Here is a 27917-nt window from a genome sequence, read left to right as displayed (position 1 = left end):
GAACGCAGACTGGCCCGAACTGAAGCATCAAAAGGCTGACGAATGTGAGCCTGGATGTAAGCCGCAACCGCTGGAGAGGGCAACCAAGAGGACGAATTGGGATGGACAATTTCTGCAGGTTCAAAGGTCAACAGGGATGGACGCTCAGGAGCGTCAACAAAATGTTCCTTGCGGACACGCTTCTTGGGCGGGGGTGAATCCTGTCCAGAAGAGGTATGAGCATCATCTGAGTCTTCAGTGTCCTGAGGCGCAGAAGGCTTGGAAGCCTCAGTTGCCAGAGTTTTAGCCAATTTCCGGAAATCAGATTTATGGGGATTGACAGGAGACTTGGAGGATTTTTTAGATGCAGGCAACCAACCTTGTTGCTGTGCATATTGATTTAAATGACTCTTCAAAGGGTTAATAGCGCGCACGAGCGCCTTATTAACAGACAGCTGGACACCCTTATCCAGTTACTCCACCAAATTACTTTCGAGGGAATCATCCTCATCCCCATAGTAATAGTCATCTTCTGCGTCATAAGAATCCGCCATGATACACAAGTGTAACAATGTAATGCCCACAAGATGACTGTAATGAATCAGGAGTATCAAGATACAATTCAGGGGGAGTGTGAACCCCACAGCAGGCCAAACAGAGCAGGCACAAACCTGACTCTAAAAGACAATTAAAGTGTGGAGGGAGATAAGCCTGCCGAACAAAAGACACTCTAGGCAGAGCCTATGCAGCACAATTACAACCGGAGCCCTTTCCTGAACTCCAGCGTCAAAACGGGGTCGAAATTACACAGGCTGTGGGCTTGGGCGTCAGAGGAACGACCTCTTTCTCAACCGGCGCTGCTCTAGAGAACAGAAGCCGGAAACACAGCAATGCGCATGCCCGACATCGCCGCCCGTGTAAACACGGCTCGAGAGCGCTCACGCTCCCTGCGCGAGCCGGCAACCCCTACTCCCGCTCCACCAGAACAACCGGGCAACACACCAGCGGCCAGGTACAGGGAGGTGAACACGCGCTCCTGAACGGACACGCCGCGAAACGGCCGAAACTCACGAAACGGTAACCACAGCAACCGGAGCCGGAGCGCTCCAAGAATGCGCAAGCACCGCGCGCAGTAAACGCCAAGTAAGCAATACAAAGCAAACGCTACAAGCAAGTAGAAAGCATATAAACCACAAAACACATGTGAATATAGCAAAAGAGACTTAACTGGCTGCGGAGCAGCAAAGAAAGAGGAGGAAGGACTAGTGTTATGACCTTTTATACTACAGACTCTATGGTTATTCCCTAGTGTTCATGGGAAATGTAATTTTTGTTTTTATAATGGCTGCTGAGCATTTCATTAAAGAAATGAGAAATAGCATAACCGGAGCCTCCTGTCCTGACATAGAAAAAGGGTTCACTGAAACATTGGAAAAATTTAAGTATGGAAAGAAAAATGTTTTGCAGAAAGAAAGTGTTGGCTCACCAGCCCTACATCTCACCCAGGGGTGGTCGTGACTAAGTAGTTATACCTAGGGCTACATCTCCATAAGATATGGGTTTTTTATTTTGCTAATAACTTTGGTGCCATCTTCGCTAAACATTCCAATAAAAAGTCTTCTACATCTCAGTTCTTTCCTGAAAATGTTTGGGGTGTTCTGTCAAGGAGAAGAAAAGAAAAATGGGGGTCCCAAAACACCTTTTCCACATGCAATTTTCCATAGGAAAACTGAACACTGTTTTAGAAAAATAGCTGAAATTTGTGAGCACACTTAGGGCCAGATGTAGGTCACCCAATACCAGTCGGTAACGGCCGAAATTACCGAATTTCAGCCGTTACTGACCGGTATTTGGCATTTGGAATGTAGGTGGCATGATTGTAGGATTCGGTATTTTACCAAAACGGTAACTTAAGGAATCGATAAATTACCGAATTCTTAACATACCGATTCAGTAAATTACCGAATCCTTAATGTAGGAAGCACTCAAGTGAGTGCTTTTCACATTTAAGGATTCGTTATTTACCACCAACTAAAAGTTGGTGGTAAATAACGAAAACCGTTAAGACAGCAATTTTGTGCTTTTTTAACAGTGCCATGTGGCAGACATGTATGTGTGCCACATGTGCACCCATGCACTATTCAGGGGGGCAACAGGGTGTCAATGTGATACCCTGCCACCCTTGTAAGTCTACCCCCTATTACCGATTCGGTATTTACCAAATCGGTAATTCTTATTCATTCCTATGTGCCTCCAGGCCCTTAGGAATGAATGGGGAATACCGAATTGGTAAATACTGAATCAGTATTTACCGAATTTTACAGATTTGGTAACATTTACAAAATCATTAGCTACATACCATTTACCAATTCTAAAATACCGAATCGGTAAAATTCGGTATTTTAGAATTGGTAAATGATATTTACCTACATCTGGCCCTAGATCTTTACCCAGAAAGTGCGTTTTTTGTGATTTGGTGTAAATCTGTTCAATAGTTTTTTAAGAAAATAATGTCAAAATGTTATGCATATTTCATGTGCTGCACCACTGCAGATCCACCTGGAGAGCTGTGGTGCCACAAGCTCAAACCACACAATTTGATTAGCTGGAAGAAACCTGAAGATAAAGGTGCGGCCACCGTGTTAAGGATTTGGTTTCTGTGTCCAAAAAAAAGAATTTAAGACAAGCATATGGGGGTAGGCCAGGCTCTGTGCACGTATCACAAGCCACCCACTGTCTTTGTCCATGGCTTGAAACAAGGTTGTCCACCAATCCCTCCACCTAGCATGACTTTTGGCCATACCAGCAAGACATTGGTATATTAATTATGGTAAAAAATTAACTTTATCAGCGATGTCATTTGAGATGTCATCAGTGATGTCACTGACCATGTCATGAGTGATGTAATATGTGAGGTCAAAAGGAGTGTATTGTGGGGGCATACATTATAGTTATTCCGGTAACTCTAACTGCTAAATTTCAATGGTTTTATGCATGTACAATCTGAACTTAACTATAATGTCCCTGTAACCTTTGTTTTTTTCAGTCAATTTCTATGTTTTTTAATGCTATTTCCTAACAATAAAGTCCCTGTAACCTTTGTTTTTTTAGTGAATTTCTAATATTGTTTTATTTTTATTTCCTAGCTACAACATTTAAGAGTGGGTATGTGAGTGGCAATATAGGTTGGTGAGTGTGTAGATAAGTGGCTGTATGGGCCTGTGAGCAGTTGTGCAAGTGGCGCTATGGGCCGTGAGCGGATGCATGAGTGGGTGTGTGTAAATGTGTGTGTATGTGGGATTGTGAGTGGCAATATGGGCCTTTGGATGGGTGTGTGAGTGACTGTATGGGTATGTGAATGGGTGTGTGAGTGGCTGTACGGGTGTGTAAGTGGGTGTGTGAGTGACTGTATAGGTCAGCTAGTGGGTGTGTGTTAGAGGTTTTGTGGGTATGTGAGTGGGTGCATGAGTGGTTGTATAAATTGATGTGTGAGTGGTTTGTGGTCTCCAACAGGGTGTGTGGGTGTCTGTATGGGTGTGTGAGTGGTTTTCTTAGTCTGTGAGTGGGTGTGTGAGTGCTTGTACGGGTATGTAAGTGGGTGTGCAAGTGGGTAGTGGGTGGATGGGTGTGCAAGTGGCTGTCTGGGTCTCTGAGTCGTGTGTGAGTGTCTGTATGGGTGTGTGAGTGGGTATGTCAGTGGTTTTGTTGTATGGGTCTGTGAGTGAGTATGTAAGTGGCTGTATGGGTCTGTGTGTGGGCATGTTAAGTGGCGGTATGGGTGTGTAAATGGCGGTGAGTTGGCTTGCGAGTATGTGTGGAGGTGTGTGAGTGGGTGTGTGAGTGTCTAAGTGGGTCTGAGTGGGCGTAGGTGTGTGTTCTGAGTGGGACAGGGACTGGGTGTGTGAGTGCTTGAGTGCATCTGTGAGTGGGTGTGTGAGTGTCTGAGTGGGTCTGTGAGTGGGTGTGTCTGTGAGTCAGTATGGAAATGTCAGTGTGTGTCTGCCGGTGGGTGTATGTGTCTGAGTTTGGTAGGTGATAGAGTATCTGAGTGAGTCTTTGAGTGGGTATTAGAATGTCTGAGTGGGCTTGTGAATAGGTGTGAGAGTGTCTGAGTGGGTCTGTCAGTGGGTGTGAGCATGTCTGAGTGAGTCACCAGTAGGTAATTATAGTTAGGACCTACTTTCCATAGAAAGATATTTTTTTTGTTTTGCCAATAACTTTGGAGCAGTTTGATGAATCTTCACTATCATTTCAAAAGTAGTATGATGTACAGTTCAGTTTCTGTGTCAAAAGTTTCAGGGTGATTCGTCAAGAGAGGGCCAAGTAAAAGGGGGTCCCAAAGTGCTTTTTCTCAATGCAATTTCCCATAGCGATTTTGAACATGACTAGAGCCAGAACTGCTGAATGGAATTACCCCAAATTTGGCAGAAAGCTAGGACTTGGTTCAGAACGCGACCTTTTGTTATTTGGAGTAATCCCTTCAGTAATTTTGGAGATATTAAAGACAAAAATGATTTGTATGTCTAGAGGCACAAACCACCCACTCTCGTGCAGACATCTGATTGGCTGGCAACACTTCAACCAGGAAGTGTTGGCAGCCATCTTGGGACGCGGACTCAGCTGAGTCTGAAACAAAAATGTTTAAAAAAAAGAGAAGGGGGCAGGGTAGGAATACCCTCTAGGCCTGGTGGCGGGGTCCCTGCCTGGCCCAAATAGCATTTTTGTAAAATAACTTGTGGCAAAAATCACAACGGATAAAAGAATTTGCTGTTCTAGTTTAAATATGGGCCCGTCTCGAGGGCTTATTTGTATTTCAAATAAGAGGCGGGGCGCAGAAGACTCTCCTCCCGATGGCCAATCTCTTATGAGCCCCGGGGACAACCACTCACACATGGATACAGACAGTCACACAACCACTCAGATCACATATGTTAGAAATTGTGTGACTTACTAGTAGTACAGAAAGAATAGTTGTTTATCTTATGCAGTAACTTAGTATATATCCTTAAGTCTCAGAAAATGTTACGAAATACACTCACTGGATGATGTCATCAGTGATGTCCTCTGTGATGTCACTGACCATGTCATGGGTTATGTAATATGTGAAGTCATAGGCAGCGCACTACAGGGACATACATTATAGCTAGCAGCATACAGCAATATGTTCCTTGGGCCTCCTCTCCATGGTTTCTTTGAAACTAGGCTTTGTGATGAATTTCCAAATGGTGACCTAGTATGCAAAAGAGCTGGATAAGCTGCTGTGTTACACAGCATCTTAAAATATATGTACATTTACCCTTCAGCCACAATAGATTTACCCGAAAAGGTGTGCCACAATCCTGTTTCCTCATTATCTGTCCCTGTGGGTGAGTACTAAAATGGTTCTGCATCGGGTAGCAGTATCAAGGTAACATCTGATGATTCTAGATATAGCTGCATTCCCTACCTGTCTCTGTTTTTAATGGATCACCAGTCGGGCTAATTCCACCCTTCTCAGGTTGTCACAACATTTACTTTGATGTTGCTCTGGCTGTGGTGAGACCACCCCTTACCACCCCTTACCTCAGTTATTAGTTTGCCCAAGACTGGGTATCATCGCTAGATTACGATGTTGTGCAGCATTAGGACGATTAGGCTTGCCTGCAGCATACCGAACGTCTTCAGCCAAAGCTAAAGACTGTTATACAAAGTCATGAAGTGCGATATTTCATGACCACTGTTGAATTCCCATGATGCATTATGTGCGGATGGGACGTAGGGCCAGATGTAGGAGGAGCCCAAATACCGGTCGGTATTTAGGAATTGGCATGTAGGGGCCATAATTTTACAGAATCGGTATATTTACCAATTCGGTAAATTTACCGATTCTGTAAAATACCGAATAGGTAATTTTACCGATTCGGTATTTCTAATTTAAAAAATAGCTACATCTCCCACCTTCATATTTACCGATTCATAAATACCGAATCAGTAAAATTCTGTATTTATGAGTCGGTAAATGTCCCTCACCTACATCTGGCCCATAGAGTCCTGTGATTTCTGCTGGCAGGTTTGTGGTAGGCTATCATCTACCATGACTGCAGCAGATTTACACTGCCACCTTTTTGGCGATCTTGAGAGTAATGAGTGGTTGCTGATGTGTGTAAATACTGTATTGTTTTATCAATAGAGTGTGACTGACCAAGTAGATCAAAATTCATGTATCTGGTTCCTTCGATCATTAGTCTGGCAACTCTTTATGGTGTAGGGTCTAATTCCCTAATTTTCGATGCAACTTTGGTTGGCGAGATGTATTGTGTGAAATGGGGAGTATGGTGTTGTGTCTGTCTCCAGTTGCCCTGGCATACTTCAGCCTGGCGTGTACCATGCATGTGAGAGAGCGCAAACTGACCTAAATGTATGAGTGCATCACACTTACCTGTATTAAGCACAAATCATGAGGAGAAATGCCATGAGTGCTAATAGTATCTGCAATTATATTCTAAATGTATAGCTAATGTAGAGATTTAAGTAGAAGTGGAACTAATACAGAAATGTGTGACATTATATGATTTTATTAGATGTGATTATTCCTGAATCCATGTCGTGTAGCTGTTAAAATGTAAGATGGTATGTGGTTAAACGCAGAATGTGGTAGGCCTCAGGGCCAGAGCTGGAGGGAAAGGGAAGGTGTTTCTTTTCACGACATAGATTGTACTAATGTTTTGGTCATTGCATTAATGGGCCATGATTTATAAATGTGTTTACTGAATAATAGAATAAGAGTATTAACCTGCTTTAATTAAATGAAGAAGTTGAATGCTATAATCATTATGAGAAATGTTGTAGGCCTGAAATGTTTTAACGTTGGTTTACACGTACATGTCTGGGCTAAGAATTGTTGCGAACCTTTTTGAAAGTCTATGAGAGTTGGGATCTTGGCTGCAGATGGCTGTCTGCAAGAGAAAAGGGGGAATCCAATTATAAATAAAATGAATAGAGGTCTGTTCAGTAGACGGCCCAGACATGGAGGAGGGTTCCGGAATGTTTAAGGGGTATCAGCGGGCCGGAGAAGAGTCTGAGAAGCAAGGTCAACTCTAACGTATGAGGCCCAATACAAAGCATCATGGAAAAAGCCAGAAGCTACATCACGTGAGGGGCGTCTCGCAAGGGGCGTCTCAAATGTTGTTGACTGTTTTGTATTAGGGACAGCACCCCTGGGTGGAGTTAGAGCAGATGCCTGAGGACCCTTTAGAGAGCTGATGGGTAGGCAGAGAGGGGTCATGACTGGAGAACTATAGGTTTTCACCAAGAGACTAAGAGTGGGTGACTTCCCTTGGGGGTCATTCACTGCTGACACCTTTGTTAGGTTGGGATTTGGTTAAGTAGGGATACCATCTAGAGCAGGGTAGGGACAGCCTAACCTGTGCGTTTTCCTCCAACTTAAATGAAGGAGAGATATGCGTCAATGCTGATAGCTTTATTATTCTTAGAACTTGTGTTAGTAATTTCCGTTGCTCGTCTGAGGGCTTTCCGAGAGCACATGTATGTAATTGGACCTGTGTATCTTGTGAATCTCATTCTGAGATGCCTGTATTTGCAGCTTATCATATCCTTACAATAAACTTTTGAAAGCTAGAAGTTGTTTGTGATCTTTGGGAGCAGAGTCCTTTATTGGGTGAACTAACTTGGAAATGGATGTACTTTCTTCCTCAAAGACAGGCAACAAAGGTTCAGTCGACCAGATTGAGGTTTAGATCAATAGATATAAGGTATCGATCAAAATCTCACCCTTCCAGTTGGTAGCTATAGAGGATGGTTGCCTTCTTGAGGACGGCGACCTAGGCCAGGTTAGCTTACCCCAAGGCCCCTAGAAATCGATGATCGGAAGAACAGCCCGCCGAAGAAGATCCGGATGACGTGAGACAGAAAAAGCAGCAGTATCGGTCGAGAGTGAGTATAAAGGGTCATGCGTGTTAGATTGCGGTGTTTTGTATTGTATCTATGTTGTAATGTCTAGCGGAGTTGAATGTCTGTAGAGTGACTGTGGAACAGGTTGTGAGCGCGCGCAACCGGTGGAAATCTTAAGTTCAAGAGAGCTTAAGTGGTTCGGGTGTATCGGACACCCAGAGTAATTGTCAACTAGTGTGAAGGGGGTCATGAGGTACCATTGATCACCCGAAAGACCGAGATAGGGGGACCGTAAGAGTGAGTGCGTGAGTAACGGACGCTGGTCGGAAGTTACTGTGTGTGTAAGCAACCTATCAGAGAGACGATAGACATTTCGTCAGTTGTGTTGACAATTACATATAGACTGTGGACGTACAGTCGAGAGAAGTGACCGCTTGGTCGGAAGTAGTCATTTTTCGGTGTATGAATGGGACGCATGCATAACCGGGAGACGAGTTGAGAAAGGAGGGGTGCTGCTGCGAAGCGGAGAAAAGTGACGTCAGAAAGTGTCGCGACGTGATTGGCCGACCGGAGAAAGACCGCGCTGTGATAGGCCAGCTAGCAAAGACGTCAGACAGGGTCGCGACGTGATTGGCCGACCGGAGAAAGACCGCGCTGCGATAGGCCAAGTTAGCAAAGCCGCGACAGGATTGGTGGATTGTCATCAGGAAGTAAACAGAGTAGCGAGGCTGGATATTGTGCGCATAATTATGAAGTGTTTTAAATGGCTGAGAGCGGTGTTTAAAAAAGAGAAGCGGGGATCGTATGAAGGGGAAGAAGCCCCGCCGGAGGGTACGCCGGCTCGTTATATGGCAGTGAATGTTGGGCTGCATACGATCCTTTGGATTTCAGAGTGGAGTAAGATTACGGAAGGAAATGAGGAACTGACGTTCCCGAAGTACGGGACGTTCAGATTAGAGGTGTTACATCGATTAAAATCAGTCATGACCTCAATGAGACCCTTGCCTAGACCGACCCAGTTTGAAGCTCTTGATGCATGGATTAGGGCAGCGCATGAAAAGAATATGAACAGACGACAAGAAAGGGTGAAACGATCGGTAAGGGCAGTGCAGGATGCCAGGTGGGATGCGGATGCTAAAAGATGGAGAGTGCATAACATGGAAGTAAATAAACTGTACCCAGTGTTAGAGGTGCCCGAAAATAAAAGCCCCCTAGAAGAAGATGATGAGAGCGAAACAGAGGACAGCCTGATAAACAGATTATTGACAGACAGGCCACCCCCGTATAATAGAGCAGGGGGAGAGGTCGAGCATAGTGAAAGAGAGAAGGGGGGCAATGCAGGAGAGCATGGACCGCTTCCCAGTTCAGAATGGGATCCTGAGGCAAAGAAAGAGCTGTCCCAGCCTAGTCAGGTGCAACAGGTAGTCGGTAGGTTTGTGGTACAAAGAGCGCCTGAAACGAAGTGCGCCACATCCTACACATTACCCGATGCACTACAGGTACCTGTTACCATAGGTCCTATAATATCGATATATGACCAAGAGAGAGCAAGAGGGGAAGAACGGGTACAGAAGGACAGAGAAAGGGCAGGGACGGCAAGGAGGAATGATACGATCAATCTCCCAAGTCAGATGCCGATACCAAGAGAGTGGAGCACTCCGGTGCACCCAGCAGGGGACCCAGGAGGGGATCCTGGGGGCCCTAGATGGCCAGTGGATCTGAGGGGATCTGGACGAAAATCCTTTCAAGAGCTAAATGAGTACATGAAGCAGTGGGATGAGGCAGTGGAGGCTCACAAGAGCATCATAGCTGCGGAAGCTGAAAGGGAAAGTCAGGACAGCAGAGCTCGGACTCACTGCGGGGCTGGAGAGAGCAACCCGGAGTGGGACTGTAGAGAGAGAGATAGTAGGGGAGTCACCCATTGGGCCCGGAGTGGAGATAGAACAGACCTGGAAAACGGGGGTCCCGGGAGTGGAGGGGTGTCGCGCCCAATACTCAGTGAAGGGGAGAGGAGAGCGCAAGAGTACAGAAACAGCTTTAAGTGTCCCCACTGTGTGCCCGGCACCAGAGAACTGAATGGGAGTTGTGAGAGGTCGCACCATAGTCCCTGTGATGACGGACACGAGCGCAGCCCAGGGAATATGGGGAACCAGGAAGGATCGTATCGGATACTGAGTGATACTAGGCAAAGGGAGAGTAGTGAACAGAGGGAAAATAACAGAGAGGTGTACGGTGAGAGGAGGGAAGAAGAAGAGAGTGGGCAGAGCAAGAATAGGGGTAACAGGCCCGTGTTCCATCACCTTCCAAGATCGGATGGCCAAGCATGGGATCTGGAGAGATGGGAGCAAGGGAGAGCACCCATTAACTCTCCCGAGCCCAAACGTAGAGCTCGGAGTTGGGATGGTAGGGAGACCAGTGAGCCCCCTTCGAAAGACATATTGCGAGCTGAGATAAAAGCCAAGAGACTCGATGTCGCCAGCTTAAGGTCAGACCTGGATGACATGGTAGATGGTACCCTGCTTTTAGAAAGGATGGAAATGTATGAGCAGGATGAAATACTGTATATGGCAAAGGACATCACTCGAAAGGCGAGAGCAATCCATGAGAAGTTAGTCGAACTAGCAGGCAAATATATGGTGGACCTGTCAAAAACCAAAGCATTACAGGGTAACCACAGGCTACATTACACAGATCGAGACCTAGATGAGAGGAGAACGATTGGGCTGAAAACGCACATAAGGGAACTGATCGCTGGAATAAGGACATGGAGGGCTCTAGATAAGTGGGAAGAGAGGTGGTCCAAGAAAGGGACCGGCAGGAGAAGCACGCTTGGTATGATACCAGGAAGGCTGCAGGGAATAGAAGCATACCCTTTGCGTGAAGTCGCAAATGGGAACTATGTGCATGTCCCTTGGAGTAGGGGAGATTTAGCTGCTTTTACCACCTCCTTCCCCAAATTGCGGGAAAACCCAGTGGAGTGGTACAAGCAAGTCGAGAGGTTTGTAAAAATCTCAAAGGTCCTATGGATAGATCTGAACACGCTGTTTGACATTGTAGTACCAGGAGATCTGTGGACAGCATGCAAGGTTAGCGCTGAGTGGCCCACAACGGAGCCAGAGAGAGATGCCAAGACTAATGGGCCGTCCGAGATTGTGATGGCAAAATTCGAGAGAGTGATGACTTGGCTGAAAGAGAAGGTGCCAATGCAAGACATAGATTGGGTCAGAATAGACCGAACCAGACAGGAACCCAAAGAGACAGTCCACGAATATTACGAGAGATTGCTGAAGGCGTTTAAACAGTATAGCGGCTTGGATGTAATGGATCCAAAAGACATAGGACAATTTGTGTCCAAGTTCGTCCTGGGACTGAGACCGGATATTAGTTTAATGATTCAGCAACACTCGATTTGTTGGCAAAGTAAACCCCTAGACGAAATACTGAGATATGCCAGGTACTGCTGTGATGAGATAGACTCCAAGGCTAAGAAACTAAAAGAAAAGTTGATGGTGGTACAGATGCAGGCAGCAGGGAAGGGGGGACAGCAGCAACAGCAGCAAGGAACAGGTACAGGAGGAAAGAAGCAGTACAGTCAGAACAAGGGCAATGAGGAGAGTTCTACCTTTAGGCCCAGAATAGACATAGCTGCCTTGAAGAAAACGACTAGGTGCCACCAGTGTAACGAGGTGGGGCATTGGAAACGCGAGTGTCCCTACAATGTAGAGATAGGAGAACAAGAGATAGAGGAGGAAGAGGTCCAGAGCGCACCTACAAGAGGGGTGACGACATACCAGGGAAAGGTGCTCAAAGGGGGGGGGGCTCCTCCCCGAGCCCAGTTCCCGCAACCTCCTCGAGTAGGGACTGTGGGTAAGACCTATAGACAAATGCCCCTGTTTGTGGAAGGTGAAGAGTGCTATTATGTGGACCCATTAACTGGACAGAGAGTGGAAAGAGAAGACTGCACCCTCGGGGCAGCCTTAGAGGTGGACCAGAGGGGACCCTATGTGGAAGCAGAAGTAGCAGGGTGCCCTACGACATTTCTGGTGGACACAGGAGCCACTAGATCCACGATCAGATCAGCTGCAGTTCCAGACCTGCCCATGTCTGGAGAGACCATACAAGTGGTGGGGGTCGCAAACAGGAGAATAACCAGCCAATTGACAGAACCGGTACAGGTGAAAATAGGGAAGTACAGCGATGAGCACCAGTTTGTGGTTTGCGATTCAAGTCCTGTGTGTCTGCTAGGGAGAGACCTGTTGTGTAAATTGAATTGTACAATATACTGTACACCTCAGGGAGTGGAGGTATTGACCAATGATGATGACGCAGACTTCAAAGTTGCAAACTCAAGAATATGCGTGGAGCTGTACCCTACTTTGACAGTAGATGAGCTCCCCTGGGACTTGAGAGAGACAGTGGCACCAGAAGTATGGGATTTCACTGGGGAAGAGATAGGATTGGTCAAAGGGGTGGACCCAGTGAAAATTGTAGTGAAACCGCATGCTGAGTTCCCAAGAACACCCCAATATAAATTGACTCCAGAAACGATTGCAGGCATAAAACCCGTGATCGAGTCCATGATTAAACAGGGAATACTGAAAGAAATCGTGGGTAGTCCATGCAACTCCCCGATTATGGGTCTGCAGAAACCAAATGGGAAATTTCGGATAGTACAGGACCTTCGAAAGATTAATAACATAGTCGTTTCGTGTTGTCCAGTGGTACCGAATCCATCAGTGATACTGTTTCAGATTCCATTCCAAGCTGAGTGGTTCACTGTGATTGATCTTTGTCAGGCTTTCTTTTCGATCCCTCTGGACGAAGAAAGCCATTTTCTTTTCGCATTTAAGCTGGAAAATCGCGTCCTAACATGGTGTCGTATCCCTCAGGGGTATACAGAGAGCCCATCGATCTTTAACCAGCTTTTGAAGAAAAATCTTGAAAGTCTAGTGCTGCCCCAGAAGTCAGTTCTGGTCCAGTACATAGACGACCTCCTCGTGGCGTCAGAAACAGAAGAAGCTTGCAGGGAGGACTCCATTGCTTTGTTAAATCACCTAGCTGCCAATGGGCACAAGGTGTCCCCGGGAAAATTGCAGTACTGCCTGACAGAAGTGCAGTACTTAGGACACAGAATAGAGAAAGGCAAACGAAAGGTGTCACCAGACAGGATAGAGGCGATCATGAAAATGAATGCGCCTAAGACGCAGAGAGAGGTCAGGATGTTCCTAGGGATGGTGGGTTATTGCCGACAGTGGATCGCGAACTTTTCACTGAAAGCAAAGCCCTTGCAAAAACTGACGCACAAGGAGGTGAGCGATCCGGTACCATGGGACAAAGACTGTTTGATGGCATTCTTACAGCTGCGAGAGGACCTGTGTCGTGCTCCGGCATTGGGAATGCCTGATTACAATAAACCATTTTTTCTTTACTGTTGTGAGAGAGAAGGTTGCGCGTTGTCTGTGTTAGTCCAAATCCATGGGAATGCCCGTAGACCAGTTGCTTATTTCTCGGCTACTTTAGACCCAGTAGCCGCAGCGTTGCCCGGATGTCTCAAATCCGTTGCTGCAACGGGTGTCAGCATTGAAAGATGTGAAAATATCGTCATGGGGCACCCGTTAGAGGTGTGCGTGCCTCATTCTGTTGAACTGTTGATGACCAGGACCAAAACACAGCATCTGACCAACAGCAGGCTCACGCGCTATGAGCAAGTTATTCTTGCTGCAGAGAATGTGACCCTCAAGAGATGCTCTGTTTTGAACCCTGCCACCTTGATGCCACTTCCAAATGATATCGAGGATGATGATGAATGTGCAGACCATGACTGCCTCGATGTGACTGAACTATGCACCAAACCCAGACCCGACATCGTAGATGAGCCACTGACCGACCCAGACGAAATTTTCTTTGTCGATGGCTCATGTGTAAGAGACGAAGTTGGGCAGTTGAGAGCAGCTTATGCTGTTTGTACAATTGCTGGAGTTGTGGAAGCTGGGTGCCTGGAAGGAGTACACTCCGCTCAGGTAGCCGAGATTATTGCCTTGACACGTGCTTGCTTGGCAAGCAATCAAATTCGAGTCACCATATACACCGACAGCCAATATGGTTATGGGGTGGTTCATGATTACGGGCAGTTATGGTCTCAAAGAGGGTTCATGACCTCCTCAGGCTCTCCCATTCGCAATGGAGAGTTTGTGCGCCTGTTGTTAGAGGCGTTGCAATGCCCAGCAGGTATCGCAGTTGTAAAGTGCACCGCACATACCAGAAATGAGGACTTTGTTTCGAAAGGCAATAGATATGCTGATGAAGTTGCGCGGTATTGCGCGGAGCAAGGGTACTCTTTCACAGAGGTGGAAGTGGGTGGAATAAATGTAAGGACTGAATTAGCCATGATATTGGAAACTGTTGATACTTGGGATGAACTGTCAAACATGCAAGAAAATGCTCCTGATTGTGAAAAAGAAACATGGGAAAAGGCAGGATGTGTAATGGGCGAGTCCCATTTTTGGGTTTCAGCAGACGGCAGAGCAGTGTTGCCCAATGAGATGGTGAGTCCAATGGCCAGACTCATACATGGTCCCGTACACTTAGGTAGAGATGCTATGCTGAGAGTGTTTAGACAGACTTGGTACAACCCTAAGTTTAGAATAGCAGCAGAAGCAGTGTGCCAGCGTTGTGTGACCTGTCAGCAGCTGAACGTAGGAAAAAGAACACCAGTTGCACTGAGCCACATAGGAAGGTCTGGAGGTCCATTCAATCGAATGCAGATAGATTTCATTGAAATGCCGAGGTGCAACCGCCTCCGCTATGTCCTGGTGGTTGTTTGTGTATTCTCCAGATGGGTTGAGGCATACCCTACACGTAGGTGCGACACCCTCACAGTGGCCAAGTTACTGCTTAGGGAACTCATTCCGCGCTTCGGGGTGCCGGCCTTTTTGGAATCAGATAGGGGAACGCATTTTAACAGCGAGCTTGTGAAGATGATTTGTGCAGCTCTAAATATCGATCAGAAGTTGCATTGCAGTTACCGACCAGAAGCCTCAGGAATTGTGGAGCAGATCAATGGCACGATCAAGGCCAGAATAGCAAAAGTTTGCTCCTCAACGACCCTGAGTTGGCCTGACGCCCTGCCATTGGTCCTCATGAGCCTTCGTAGTACCCCAGACAGAAGAACAGGGTTGTCACCACATGAGGTGTTAATGGGGAGAGCAATGAGGCTGCCATCTGTCCCAACTGCTGCACTGTTAAATATCACAGATGATATGATCCTGGACTATTGTAAGGGGCTGTCTGACGCCATTCGTTCTGTGTCCCTTCAGGTGCAGGCTGCCGAGGTTCCATCGTGCCAGGGCCCGTGCCATGACCTGTATCCTGGGGACTGGGTCCTGGTGAAAAAACATGTGAGAAGAAGCTGCCTGGATGTTCGTTGGCGTGGGCCCTTCCAGATCATCCTGATCACGAACACAGCTGTGAAGGTGGGAGGCCTGCCCAATTGGATCCACGCGTCACATACGCGAAGGGTTCCAGCACCTCTGGAAGAAACAGCTCCTCTCTCGGATAGACGTCCAACAGAGGACCGAGAAGCCACAGAGGGGGCTAGCCAAGCTGTAGAGGGGCCAGCGGAAGCAGGGAACGAGTCTGACCAAGCTGAGGACGGTCAGTACAACAGCGAAACAGACGACGCTACAGAAGGAGAAAGTAGCTGGGAGTACGAGTCAGACACTGACAGGTCTGACAGAGAGCGAGAACAGACAAGAAGGAGAAGGAGTAGAAGGGCACGTGGAGAAGCTAATTGGCCGCAAAGAAGGAGCTCTAGCCTGAGGTCAACTCCAGAGGTAACCCTTCCTCCGATATCAGAAGACTCAGACCCGGAAGAAGGTGCTCAGGGCGCTGAAGCACCGGACCGAAGAAGGTCAAGAAGAGTGCGTGTGCCTAACAGAAGATACTCCACCCCTGAGTGGACATATCTGGCGACAAATGTCTGTGAAACCGGAGACAGGGAGGATCCGAGCGGTGGTGGTGTCCAGTTCTGAGCCCATTGTCACCGTGGAAATACGACTGTTGGTACCCGGTGTCGAACAAGAAGGGTCACTAACATTCATGCTCCCCAGACCTCCCCGCCTCAGCAAGTTAAAACACATGTTTCTTTCAGAATTGCAATTCCCCGACTTTGGTACAACGATAACAGCACATGAAGAGCACAATCTTCGTTTGGAAATACTGAACTATGCTATTGAAGCTGCAAGCACAAACCTGATAGTAGACTGTTAAGGACTTTGTAAATAAAGCAAGCAGAAAAAGAAGATTACCTAGCGCCCAGGAAGCAGAGAATATTAGGGAACTTCCCTTGAGTTGATGGAGAAGGGCTAGGGTTGTCTTTATTGAACTGTTAAAGGACTTTTGCGAGGAAGGTTGTCAGCTTCCAGTTGTGTGGATTCTAAAGACAAAAGGATTAAAAAGAGACTGTAAAGGAACGAGAAGAAAAGAACTTTTTGCCAAGATAAGAGAGAGCCATATTGTCTGACGAAATGGAAGCCGGCACCCAGAACCGCAGAGCTAAATGTATAATAGGTACACTAATAGTAGGAGTGATAATATTAATAGCTTTAGAGATAACAATTTCTTATGTAAAGGGACATGAGGAAGAGGCGAAGGTAACTGATGTGAAATCTGTAGAAACGCTTACACCTACTGTTGCCGGTGAAAAAGGGGAAAACACTCAAGAGAAAGCGTTATTAGTTGCAGAAGCCCGCAGGTTACACGTAGATGAGTCCCAAGGAGACTTTAGGTCAAATGCTTATGCTAAACTCTTATATGAATACGTGGATGCCATGGAGGTTAAGGATTGTTACGTCTGCATGCAGTTGCCGGCGTCTGTAGATGAAGGCATTCGATATCATCACCTCCCGCTGACATATGGCATTACATGTAGCTTATTGCTTAGTATATTTTATGAGAGAGATAGTTTTGAATACTATTTCTCCAATTATGATTCAGTGTTGCCAGAAGTCCCAAATTATAAGCAGATGAACAAATGGGACTACTGGAAGAGTGAAGACAGATTGGCCAAGTTCTTCATTCCTTGGAATACCTTAGATACTTCACATGCCCGTAGAAATAACTTGACATGCAAGGTGTCAGAAGTCGAGAAGAAGTTCATAGGGCAGGTGGATGATCGTTACAGGAGACAAAAGATTTTGAAAAAATCAGGACAATGGAAAACAGATTGGACCGAGGAAGAGAAGGCACACAAGAGAAAGGGTAGTAGCGGTCCAATAGCTTTAGATAAGACACAGAGAGGAAAGCTATGTCTTCACCGAGCCAAAACGTATTATGAAAATGTATACGTGGGAGAAGTCGACTGTGAACATGCTTTCAATATAGAGTACTATACTAAAGATTTCCTGAAGGGAATGCAAGTGATTCCAAATGTGTATTTTGTATGTGGAAGAAATGCCTACGTGAGACTACCTGACAACTGGTATGGATCATGTTACCTAGCAATTGTCTTCCCCAAAATATATCATGCACAAGACTTAGTGATCATTGAGGGCAAGACATCATCGAGGGGAAGGAGAGATGTAGGAGATGCAGAAATGGTTGGAGATGTCTTTGGAGCTATGTTCCCTCTTTTGGGTCTAATCCTTAATGATGTTAAAATTAGACGGCTGGCAACAGTCGTCGACAGGTTGTCTGCCAGCACTGCTCAGTCCTTAATGCTGGTAGAAGGAGAGATGCAATCGATAAGGGCTATGGTTCTTCAGAACCGTCTTGCGTTAGATGTCCTACTAGCAAAAGAGGGCGGAGTCTGTAAGGCTTTGAAGGTCCAGGAATGTTGCACTTACATTCCAGACAATTCAAAACCCCTTGAGAAGGTTATTAGGAACATAACTGATATTCACAAGGAGATCGAAGACTTGAGTAGAGAAAATGTCTGGGAAAAGGTGGGCCACGGAATGAGTGCAGTTGGAGGGTGGATCTCCACCCTAGGCAAAAGCTTTGTGTGGTATATACTAAAACCTGTCATCATAATATTGATCTGTGGGATCATATTGTGGGGGTTGGTGAAGGTATTCAAATGGTACAGAGCAAAAAGGTCAGAAAGGGCCCAAAGAGAGCAGCTGCAGAGATTGGCTGCCATACAAGATAATCAGTACAGGAGTCTGAGGGCTCTGGAAGCGCAGAGACAAGTTATGCTAGCAATATCTGCAGTTTAAATGTTAGTGATGACCCAGAGAGGTCATCAAAGGGGGGAACTGAGAGAGCGCAAACTGACCTAAATGTATGAGTGCATCACACTTACCTGTATTAAGCACAAATCATGAGGAGAAATGCCATGAGTGCTAATAGTATCTGCAATTATATTCTAAATGTATAGCTAATGTAGAGATTTAAGTAGAAGTGGAACTAATACAGAAATGTGTGACATTATATGATTTTATTAGATGTGATTATTCCTGAATCCATGTCGTGTAGCTGTTAAAATGTAAGATGGTATGTGGTTAAACGCAGAATGTGGTAGGCCTCAGGGCCAGAGCTGGAGGGAAAGGGAAGGTGTTTCTTTTCACGACATAGATTGTACTAATGTTTTGGTCATTGCATTAATGGGCCATGATTTATAAATGTGTTTACTGAATAATAGAATAAGAGTATTAACCTGCTTTAATTAAATGAAGAAGTTGAATGCTATAATCATTATGAGAAATGTTGTAGGCCTGAAATGTTTTAACGTTGGTTTACACGTACATGTCTGGGCTAAGAATTGTTGCGAACCTTTTTGAAAGTCTATGAGAGTTGGGATCTTGGCTGCAGATGGCTGTCTGCAAGAGAAAAGGGGGAATCCAATTATAAATAAAATGAATAGAGGTCTGTTCAGTAGACGGCCCAGACATGGAGGAGGGTTCCGGAATGTTTAAGGGGTATCAGCGGGCCGGAGAAGAGTCTGAGAAGCAAGGTCAACTCTAACGTATGAGGCCCAATACAAAGCATCATGGAAAAAGCCAGAAGCTACATCACGTGAGGGGCGTCTCGCAAGGGGCGTCTCAAATGTTGTTGACTGTTTTGTATTAGGGACAGCACCCCTGGGTGGAGTTAGAGCAGATGCCTGAGGACCCTTTAGAGAGCTGATGGGTAGGCAGAGAGGGGTCATGACTGGAGAACTATAGGTTTTCACCAAGAGACTAAGAGTGGGTGACTTCCCTTGGGGGTCATTCACTGCTGACACCTTTGTTAGGTTGGGATTTGGTTAAGTAGGGATACCATCTAGAGCAGGGTAGGGACAGCCTAACCTGTGCGTTTTCCTCCAACTTAAATGAAGGAGAGATATGCGTCAATGCTGATAGCTTTATTATTCTTAGAACTTGTGTTAGTAATTTCCGTTGCTCGTCTGAGGGCTTTCCGAGAGCACATGTATGTAATTGGACCTGTGTATCTTGTGAATCTCATTCTGAGATGCCTGTATTTGCAGCTTATCATATCCTTACAATAAACTTTTGAAAGCTAGAAGTTGTTTGTGATCTTTGGGAGCAGAGTCCTTTATTGGGTGAACTAACTTGGAAATGGATGTACTTTCTTCCTCAAAGACAGGCAACAAAGGTTCAGTCGACCAGATTGAGGTTTAGATCAATAGATATAAGGTATCGATCAAAATCTCACCCTTCCACATGCATGTCCCCTTTTGCCATAGGGTGCCTATTAAGTACAAAATACTACGCTGAAGCATTGTTTAACGTAATAGCCAAGAAAGGGTTTGGCCCAAAGCGGCTGGACAGGGCCTTTTAATAATAGAGAAGAAGCATGTCCGAGCCGTCACGTTTAAATGCTGATGACATTTTTTAACAGACTAAAGACCATTAAATCAATTATCTGGACTTTAAGCATTTATTTGCTATGTCATTCTGTGTTTTTAGTAGTAGATCCACATTATTACTTGAGTCAGACACAAGTGGATACTTGAAAATTAATACATGTTATACCAATACATGGTTAAGGCATTTCTAACTTTGCATGTGTGCTGCAAATTGCAGCACCCAAATTAAAAATGAGAACTTTTACCATATGCCTGCCCGGAGAATGCATAAATGTTTGGTGCAAAACCCTTTCTACACTGTTTTTTAGAAGATAAGGCTTACATCATAGACCCTTTGTGGTTGCATGGGAATGCCCATGTGCCACACATGTACGCCCCCTTGATGCAAAGTAGCACTCAGCACTATTTTGCAATACTTCTGAGCTACGTTCCAGTGCACTGTTTTGCACTGAAAAGTAAACCCCTATTCAACATTTTGCACCAGTCTGTCTCACTTTTGTGACGCAAACCAAGAGGAAAGTGTTAGCAAATCTGGGCCTATCATTTCATGCTCTTGCTATGAGTCACAAAACTCCATGGGGACTTGCACATCTCAGCACAGAAGCTAATTTTGCTGTTGAGTCTAGGTGCAGATGAGCACTACTCCCATCATGAAACAACTTGGGACTTGGAAACGGCTCAGCATTGACCACACATAGACAGCTGATGTGGCTCACATGAAATAGTATGCTATTTGTCGTGTTGTCCCTTTAATTTATGCTTGGAATTGTTTTACTTTGACATTCCTTTATGTCACAGGATTCCATTCCTAGCCTCTGTGTGTTACAGTTGCTGGGAAGAAGTCCTGTGTAGGTTGTACCCTACCTTGCTCCTGTGCTTTCCTTACAATAAATCTACTTTCCAACCAAATATTGAGTGGACTCAATACTACAATTTGGCGACGAGGTCCAGGAAGCACTAGGAACCCATGAACCCTGATGATTTTAATTTATTATTTTCTAACTATTTTTCATATTTACAAGAAAAATATTTTTCTAATAATTTTTATCCAATTTTTACTTTCTACAACCTCGGATAATACTCTTGTATTTTGGAAACCTTCTACTTCAAGAACTCTACCTCTACTGCTGTTGTGCGACAGTTTCCTTGCTGCTTCATCTAACTGCCTTTACACCACAATGTCCATGTGAGTAACGATCTTCGTTGTTTTGACCCCGTTTCCTTATGCGCAATCATCCTTGAGATTGCTTCAAGTTCATCCTTAGCGCAGGGTCGATACCTACTTCGGAGAGTTTGTTGTGAAGTGTGCATTTTTTAAAAATCACAACCAGGCAGTTTAAAGAAAAGCCTAACCTGGATCGAACGCCTTCATTCTCAAGCTCCTGCATTCTCGAGCGCCTCCATTCTTCGATTCTCCGGCTTGCAGCAACTTTCATTCTGATGCCGTCATTCCTCTACGTTAGACGCACGTTGCGCGTTAACGTAGGACGCCGGCGGCCATTTTATTAATTGTTTGACTATGTTACCAACGTTTCCATAGCAACGTCTTCAGCGATTCACCTGTTATCGCAAAACATCGTTCCACAACGTTTTCTTCATTTTAAGGCAGTTCAAGGCAGTTTTCATCAGCGTTTTCAGCGTTATTTACATTTTAACACTATATATTTTCCACCTGTTCAACAAGTAAGATTATTTTCTCTTCATTTTTTATATAATTTGACTTCCTCATGGCTACTCAAAACTTCACAATACAATCTCCTCAAGCCTTTTGGACATCTGGACCAGAACCTTGTATGAAGTGGCTTCAATGGAAGGCATATTTTCTAAACTTTATTGATACCATCGATGAATAGGCAAAAATGAAACCTGAAAAAAAAAAAATGTTTTTACATTCTCTTGGTGCTGGAGGTTTAAAAGTATATGAGGAAATGTCAAAATGTACTGGTGGTGGAGAATCTAATGTCTTTAATGATATTCTAATAGATTTTGATAATCATTTTTCTCCAAAAGTATGCATTGGTATTACCAGATATACATTTTTTTGCAGAAAACAACAACCTGGAGAAACTATAGATGTTTATGTATCTGAATTGAAAAAGATTGCTGATGACTGTAAATTTGATCACCTTCAAGAACAATTCATAAGGGATCAAGTCGTGATGCATGCATCAGATCCATCAATCCAAGATAGACTTTGGATTAATGGCGATTTCGACCTTAAAGATGTTTTAGCTATTGTTAGGAAGGCTGAACTTTCTGGTCGCAGCGCTAAAGCCATTAAGATTAACGAGAAAGTTTCTCTAGATCCTAACGTTATTTCGGAACATACTGTTTCTAAAATTCAAAGTAAATCTAATTATAAACAGAAGTTCCAAAATAAACCTAAGTCTGGTGAGGTTAAAAAACCTGATAAAAATCCTGATAATCTCAAATGTTTCAGGTGTGGCAGTAATTCACATTTAGCTAACTTTAAATTGTGTCCTGCCATTAAGGAAAAATGCTCTAATTGTGGGTCAGTTGGTCATTATTCCAGAGCTTGTCACAGATCTAAAAGTAAGAAAGTGAAGGTTATTTGCGATTCATCTGATTCTAGTGATGAAGAAAACTTAATTAGAAAGGTTTTACATTGTTCTGTTGAAGAGGAGTGCATTAAAAAAGTTTCACATTGTTCTATGGAAGATGAGTGTGTTCAGAAACCACTTGAGAAAGTTTATATTTTCAACATCAATGACTCCTTCAAAGGGAATGTCCTTAAAAAACCTATTTGTAACATGATGATTGGTGGGGTTCCCATCAACATTTATGCAGATTCCGGTTCCCCATACACAATTGTTAATGAGAAAGTGTGGAATTCTGATTTCGCAAAATATTTAGGTAATGATTTTTATGCTTCTGATATTTCTCCTGAAGGGTTTTTGGGGGAAAAGATTGAGATCATTGGTTTTAAACCTTTAAAGTTCAGATTTAAAGACAGGGATTCCCTAGGGAAACTCTATGTGTCTAAACGTGGTCCTTCTGTCCTTGGATGGAGAGATCAGAGAGATTTAGACATTATTCTTAATCCCAATAGTCCCGAACCCGTTTTAATAATTAATGACGGAGAAAAAATTGCTGATTCCATGTTTAAAAAGTTTCCCAAAGTTTTTAGTGACAAAATTGGTAATCTTCAAGGATTTTCTCATCACATTGTCTTGAGAAGTGATGCTAAACCTAAAATTTTTAAAGCTAGAAATATACCTATTTCAGTTCGCAGTGATGTTGAAAAGGAATTGGAGAAGTTGGTTAGAGAGGATATTATTGAGACTATGGAATCCTCCGAATGGATTTCTCCAGTTGTTATCGCCAGACGTACAAATGGCAAAATTCGGCTATGTGTTGACCTTCGCCATTTGAATGAGAACATTGTAATTGACACATTTCCATTACCTAAGATTTCTGAAATGTTGTCTTCTGTTAAAGGTGCCACTATTTTTTCTACATTGGATCTTTCAGCCGCATACCATCAGATTTCCTTGGATTATGACAGCAGGCACCTCACAGCATTTATTACCCCTATGGGGTGTTTTCAGTTTAAGAGGATGCCATTTGGCTTAGCCTCCGCTGCTGCCATTTTCCAACGTATTATGCACCAATTATTTGGCAAACATCCTAAAATTAGATTTTTCCAGGATGATATTTTAATTTATGGGAAAGATGAGTTTGAGCACAATTCCATCCTTGAAGAGGTTCTTAATATTCTGGATAACAAAGGTTTAACCATTGAGTTTTCCAAATGTCATTTTGGGGTTAAATCTGTAACTTACCTAGGTCATGTTCTGTGTTCAGATGGTGTCTCAACTAAACCCAAGCTAGTTGATGCCATTAAAGAAGCCCCCTCCCCGACTAGTAAGGATGATGTCCGATCATTCCTTGGTATGGTAGAATTCTACTCTAAATTTGTTAAAGGGTTCTCTAGTAAAGTTTATAATATTAGACAACTCTTGAAAAGCATTAAATCAGACATCATCAATGCCCCAGTGTTATCCCCTTTTGACTTAGACCTGGATTCTGTCATTACTGTCGATGCCAGTAACAAAGGTTTAGGAAGCGTTCTTTCGCAAATTGACAATTCTGGTAAAGAACACATTGTCGCTTTTGCATCCAGGGCTCTTTCAGTTCCAGAAAGTACATTTTCTGTTATTGAAAAGGAAACTCTTGCTGTTGTCTGGTCCTTAGAGCATTTCCGAAGTTTTGTATGGGGCAAAAGTTGTGTAGTTAGAACTTATCATAAATCCCTTACCAAACTCCTCTCCACGGATGGCCTTTACAAGGCCACTGCTAGAATTGCTAGAATGACTATGCGCTTACAAGACTTTGTAATCAAAATTGTATATTTTCCAGGCAAAAACAATGTTATTGCTGATTTCCTTTCACGCATGCCCTCAGATCTGCAAGAGTGTACAGTTAATGAGTGGGATTCTTTTCAAGTTGCTCTTATTCAGGATGAGAATCCTTTTTGCATTGAGAAGAAAAATTGGGCTGAGGAGTATGTTAAAGACAATATTCTGACCTCTGTTGTATCTTCTATTCACAAGGGGTGGCTGGAGAAAAGTAAATTGTCATCTGACCTTAAACCATTCTGGGAAGTCAGGAATGAACTCACTGTCTTGGATAATACTATTTTTCGTGGTGACAAAGCTGTTCCTCCTGTAACGTTGAGGGACTCCATTTTAAGATTATGCCACAAGGATCATTGTGGTATTGTTAAGACCAAGCAAAATATCAAGCAGTGGTACTGGTGGCCGGGTATTGATGTCATGTCTGAAAGAATGGTACGAGAATGTGTAGTTTGTTCTAACTCAGATAAAGTACTCAATACTTTGAAACCGGATATGTGTGTACCCATAGTTCCTGATGGTCCTTGGCATACCGTTGCTATGGATATTATGGGACCTATTGGGGATTGTCAAAAATTTGTGATTTCTTTCATTGATATTTTTTCTAGATGGCCTTGCATTACCATTGTCGATAGAGTTGACTCAACTACCGTTTTAGAATTTATTGATAACGTTTTTTTGGAAGAAGGTCTTCCTACGCAAATTATTAGTGACAACGGCGTCCAGTTCTTATCTAAGCTGGCTAAATCTTATTTTGACAGGACAGGTATAATTCATAAAACCACTTCCTTATATAATCCAAGTGGTAATGGATTATGCGAGAGATTTAATAAAGTCTTGAAAAGTGCTATTCAACTTGCCAAAATGAAAGGAGACGATTGGGAAGTTGGTGTTTACAAAGCTGTTTGGTCCTATATAACCAATATTCATGATGCATTAAAGATGTCACCTTTTGAAATTATGAGAGGTCGTGTTGCTAGGACTAAGTATAATCCAAATTGGTTGCATAAAAAAGATTGTTTAGATATCTGTATGAATGAAATTAAAGACAATATTATTGGAAAACATCTCCAATACAAGAAAGATTTTGACAATAAATTTGCTTCTGCTTCTTCAAGAGTTGAAACTGGAATGCTGGTTAAGGTTAAAAAACCGTGGAAGGTTCGCAAAGGTGAATCTCAGTTTTCAAAACCTTTAATGATTAAGAAAGTTTTACGCAATGCTGTCCTTTTGAGTGATGGTAAAGTGTGGAATTTAAAGAGAATTGCTATTTACAAAGGGAAGGAGGATTTTTGCTCTGTTAATTCTGCAAGCTTGCCTAACATCTCACTAGATCCTCCAATTGTTCAAAGAGAGGATCATGGTGGTTTTCTCATTTCTGAAAATATTTCTATTCCATCTGGAAATACGACTGTTCCTGTAGGCACCTCTACTAGTGGCAGTATTAATAGTGAAGCTGTTCCAGAAGTTTCTAGTAAAAATACTTTTATTTCCACTGGGAATGTTAATGATGTTCACATTACAGATGAATGTGGTTCTTCTAATCAAAACAGCAACAACACCACTGTTAAGGGTTTCAATTGTATTAAGAATACAGTTATTGGTAAGAAACGTGTTTGTTCCAAACCCATATGGTTACGAGATTTTGTTTGTTAATTTTAATTTTTTTTTTTTTTACTTTTTGTTCATAAGGAAGAAGATGTGTCGTGTTGTCCCTTTAATTTATGCTTGGAATTGTTTTACTTTGACATTCCTTTATGTCACAGGATTCCATTCCTAGCCTCTGTGTGTTACAGTTGCTGGGAAGAAGTCCTGTGTAGGTTGTACCCTACCTTGCTCCTGTGCTTTCCTTACAATAAATCTACTTTCCAACCAAATATTGAGTGGACTCAATACTACACTATTACAGGTAGTAGAGCCTATTGTGCTGAGACAGATGAAACAGAACACTATATATACTTCGAGTGCGATGCATCTTCGTGATGAACCTCTGGCATAGTATTATTTGGTATACAGAAGCTTTGCCTTAGCTGACATGGTATTTCACTGCCGAAGTCGTGTTTTGTCATGCAGATACTGAGTACGATGACCTTGTTTAGGTGATATCTCTATAGACATTCCTGTTTTGCAAATTCATGGAATGGTCTCCTGTGATGGAATTTACTATTTGATCCGAAATTCTTACATGACTACTTATAAATAAGGTGTACAATACCAATTTTTAATTTTTTTAATATTATTTATTTAAAGAGTTTTATATAGCGCTGGCTAGACACGAAGGTATCAGAGCGCTTTACATGAGTTTCAACAATGTAACAGAACAAGATCAACAATTACACATTACATAAAAAAATAAACAATATATTAGGAGAGGAGAGAAAGGAGAGAGAAAAGTAGTGGAGGGGGAAGGGGAGGTGAGAAAGGGGGGATATGGGAAGGGACAACAGGAGAGACGAAAGGAAGTCTGTCTAAAGACCAACTGGGTAGGTGACGACCAAGGAGGGGATCCACAGCCCATCTCCCCTATGGCTAAACAGGTAGCTCCAGCGGGCATCAGAGAAAATAGCTTGGTCTCAAGTGGTGAGGAAAGACGTTCACAGAAAAACAGGGTGGGGACAAAGGGCAAGGGCAGGTGAGAGCAAAGGACAGATGCCAGGGACAGAAGCCAAGGCCAGCGAGGATGACCTGAGCGATCTCGATGGCTGGTAAAAAGCCAGCCGTTTCCTGATATATTTGGCGCCAGTGTCATGGAGAGCTTTAAAGGCCAAGGTGAGCACCTTAAAAACAATACGTTTTCGAATTGGAAGCCAGTGTAGAGTTTTCAAAAGGTCCTTTGCACTGGCTCTCCGATGAAAGCCAAAAATGGGTCGCGCGGCCGAATTTTGGACTATTTGCAGACGTGATAGGAGATACTCAGGAAGTCCGAGATAGAGCACGTTGGCATAGTCCAAACGAGAGCCAATTAGTGCCTGCACTGTGATTTTTCTATGGGCCTGAGAAAGCAAAGGAAGAAATTTCCTTAGCATTTTAAGGAGGCCGAAGCATTTACCAACTAGGCAGAGAATCTGGGGCTTCAAAGTAAGGCAATCAATCAATCAATCACGAAATTTGTATAGCATGCTACTCACCCGGAGGGTCTCAAGGCGCTTGGGGGAGGGGTGTCCGCTACTGCTCGAACAGCCAGGTCTTGAGTTGCTTCCTGAAGGAGAGGTGGTCTTGGGTACGACGGAGGTGGATGGGGAGGGAGTTCCAAGTCTTGGCTGCCAGGTAGGAGAAGGATCTTCCTCCCATGGTGGCTCTTCGGATGCGTGGGACCACGGCGAGGACGTGGCTTGTCAATCGCAGTTGGCGGGTGGGAGTGTAGAAGGTCAGGCGGTTGTTGAGGTACCCGGGGCCCAGGTTGTGGAGGGCCTTGTGTGCATGGGTGAGGAGACGGAACGTGATTATCTTGTTGACGGGGAGCCAGTGCAGGTCTCTCAGGTGTCCGGAGATGTGGCTGTGTTGGGGGATATCCAGGATGAGTCGTGCGGAGGCGTTCTGGATGCGTTGGAGTCTTTTCTGCAGTTTGGCTGTGGTTCCGGTGTAGAGGGTGTTTCCATAGTCCAATCGGCTGGTGACGAGTGCTTGGGTGACCGTCTTCCTGGTTTCGGTGGGGATCCATCGGAAGATCTTTCAGAGCATGCGTAGGATGTTGAAACACGATGATGAGACGGCGTTGACTTGTCTGGTCATCGAGAGGGAGGAGTCCAGGATGAAGCCCAGGTTGCGTGCGTGGTCCGTTGGTTTGGGTGCGCTGCCTAGGGGCGGGGGCCACCAGGAGTCGTCCCAGGCAGAGGGTGATGTGCCAAGGATGAGGACTTCCGTCT

General features: G+C 44.2%; 1 protein-coding gene across 1 annotated transcript; it reads left to right on the top strand.

Annotated features, from left to right (window-relative positions):
- Positions 1 to 6350: 6350 nt before the first annotated feature.
- Positions 6351 to 19368, top strand: LOC144822175 (uncharacterized). The gene is made up of 2 exons (XM_078679358.1): positions 6351 to 8414; positions 8487 to 19368. The coding sequence occupies exon 2, from the start codon at positions 8619 to 8621 to the stop codon at positions 15897 to 15899; it is 7281 nt and encodes a 2426-aa protein (XP_078535484.1). The 5' UTR covers positions 6351 to 8414; positions 8487 to 8618; the 3' UTR covers positions 15900 to 19368.
- Positions 19369 to 27917: the final 8549 nt, after the last annotated feature.

The sequence above is a fragment of the Lissotriton helveticus genome, chromosome 3_1 (assembly GCF_964261635.1).
Source record: "Lissotriton helveticus chromosome 3_1, aLisHel1.1, whole genome shotgun sequence".
Lineage (NCBI taxonomy): Eukaryota > Metazoa > Chordata > Amphibia > Caudata > Salamandridae > Lissotriton > Lissotriton helveticus.
The sequence above is the reverse complement of the archived record's forward strand: the minus strand, read 5'-3'. Positions and strand labels throughout refer to the sequence as shown.

Coding starts and splice junctions, on each gene's coding strand:
- LOC144822175 (XM_078679358.1), top strand. CDS start 8,619: ATGAAGTGTTTTAAATGGCTGAGAGCGGTGTTTAAAAAAGAGAAGCGG.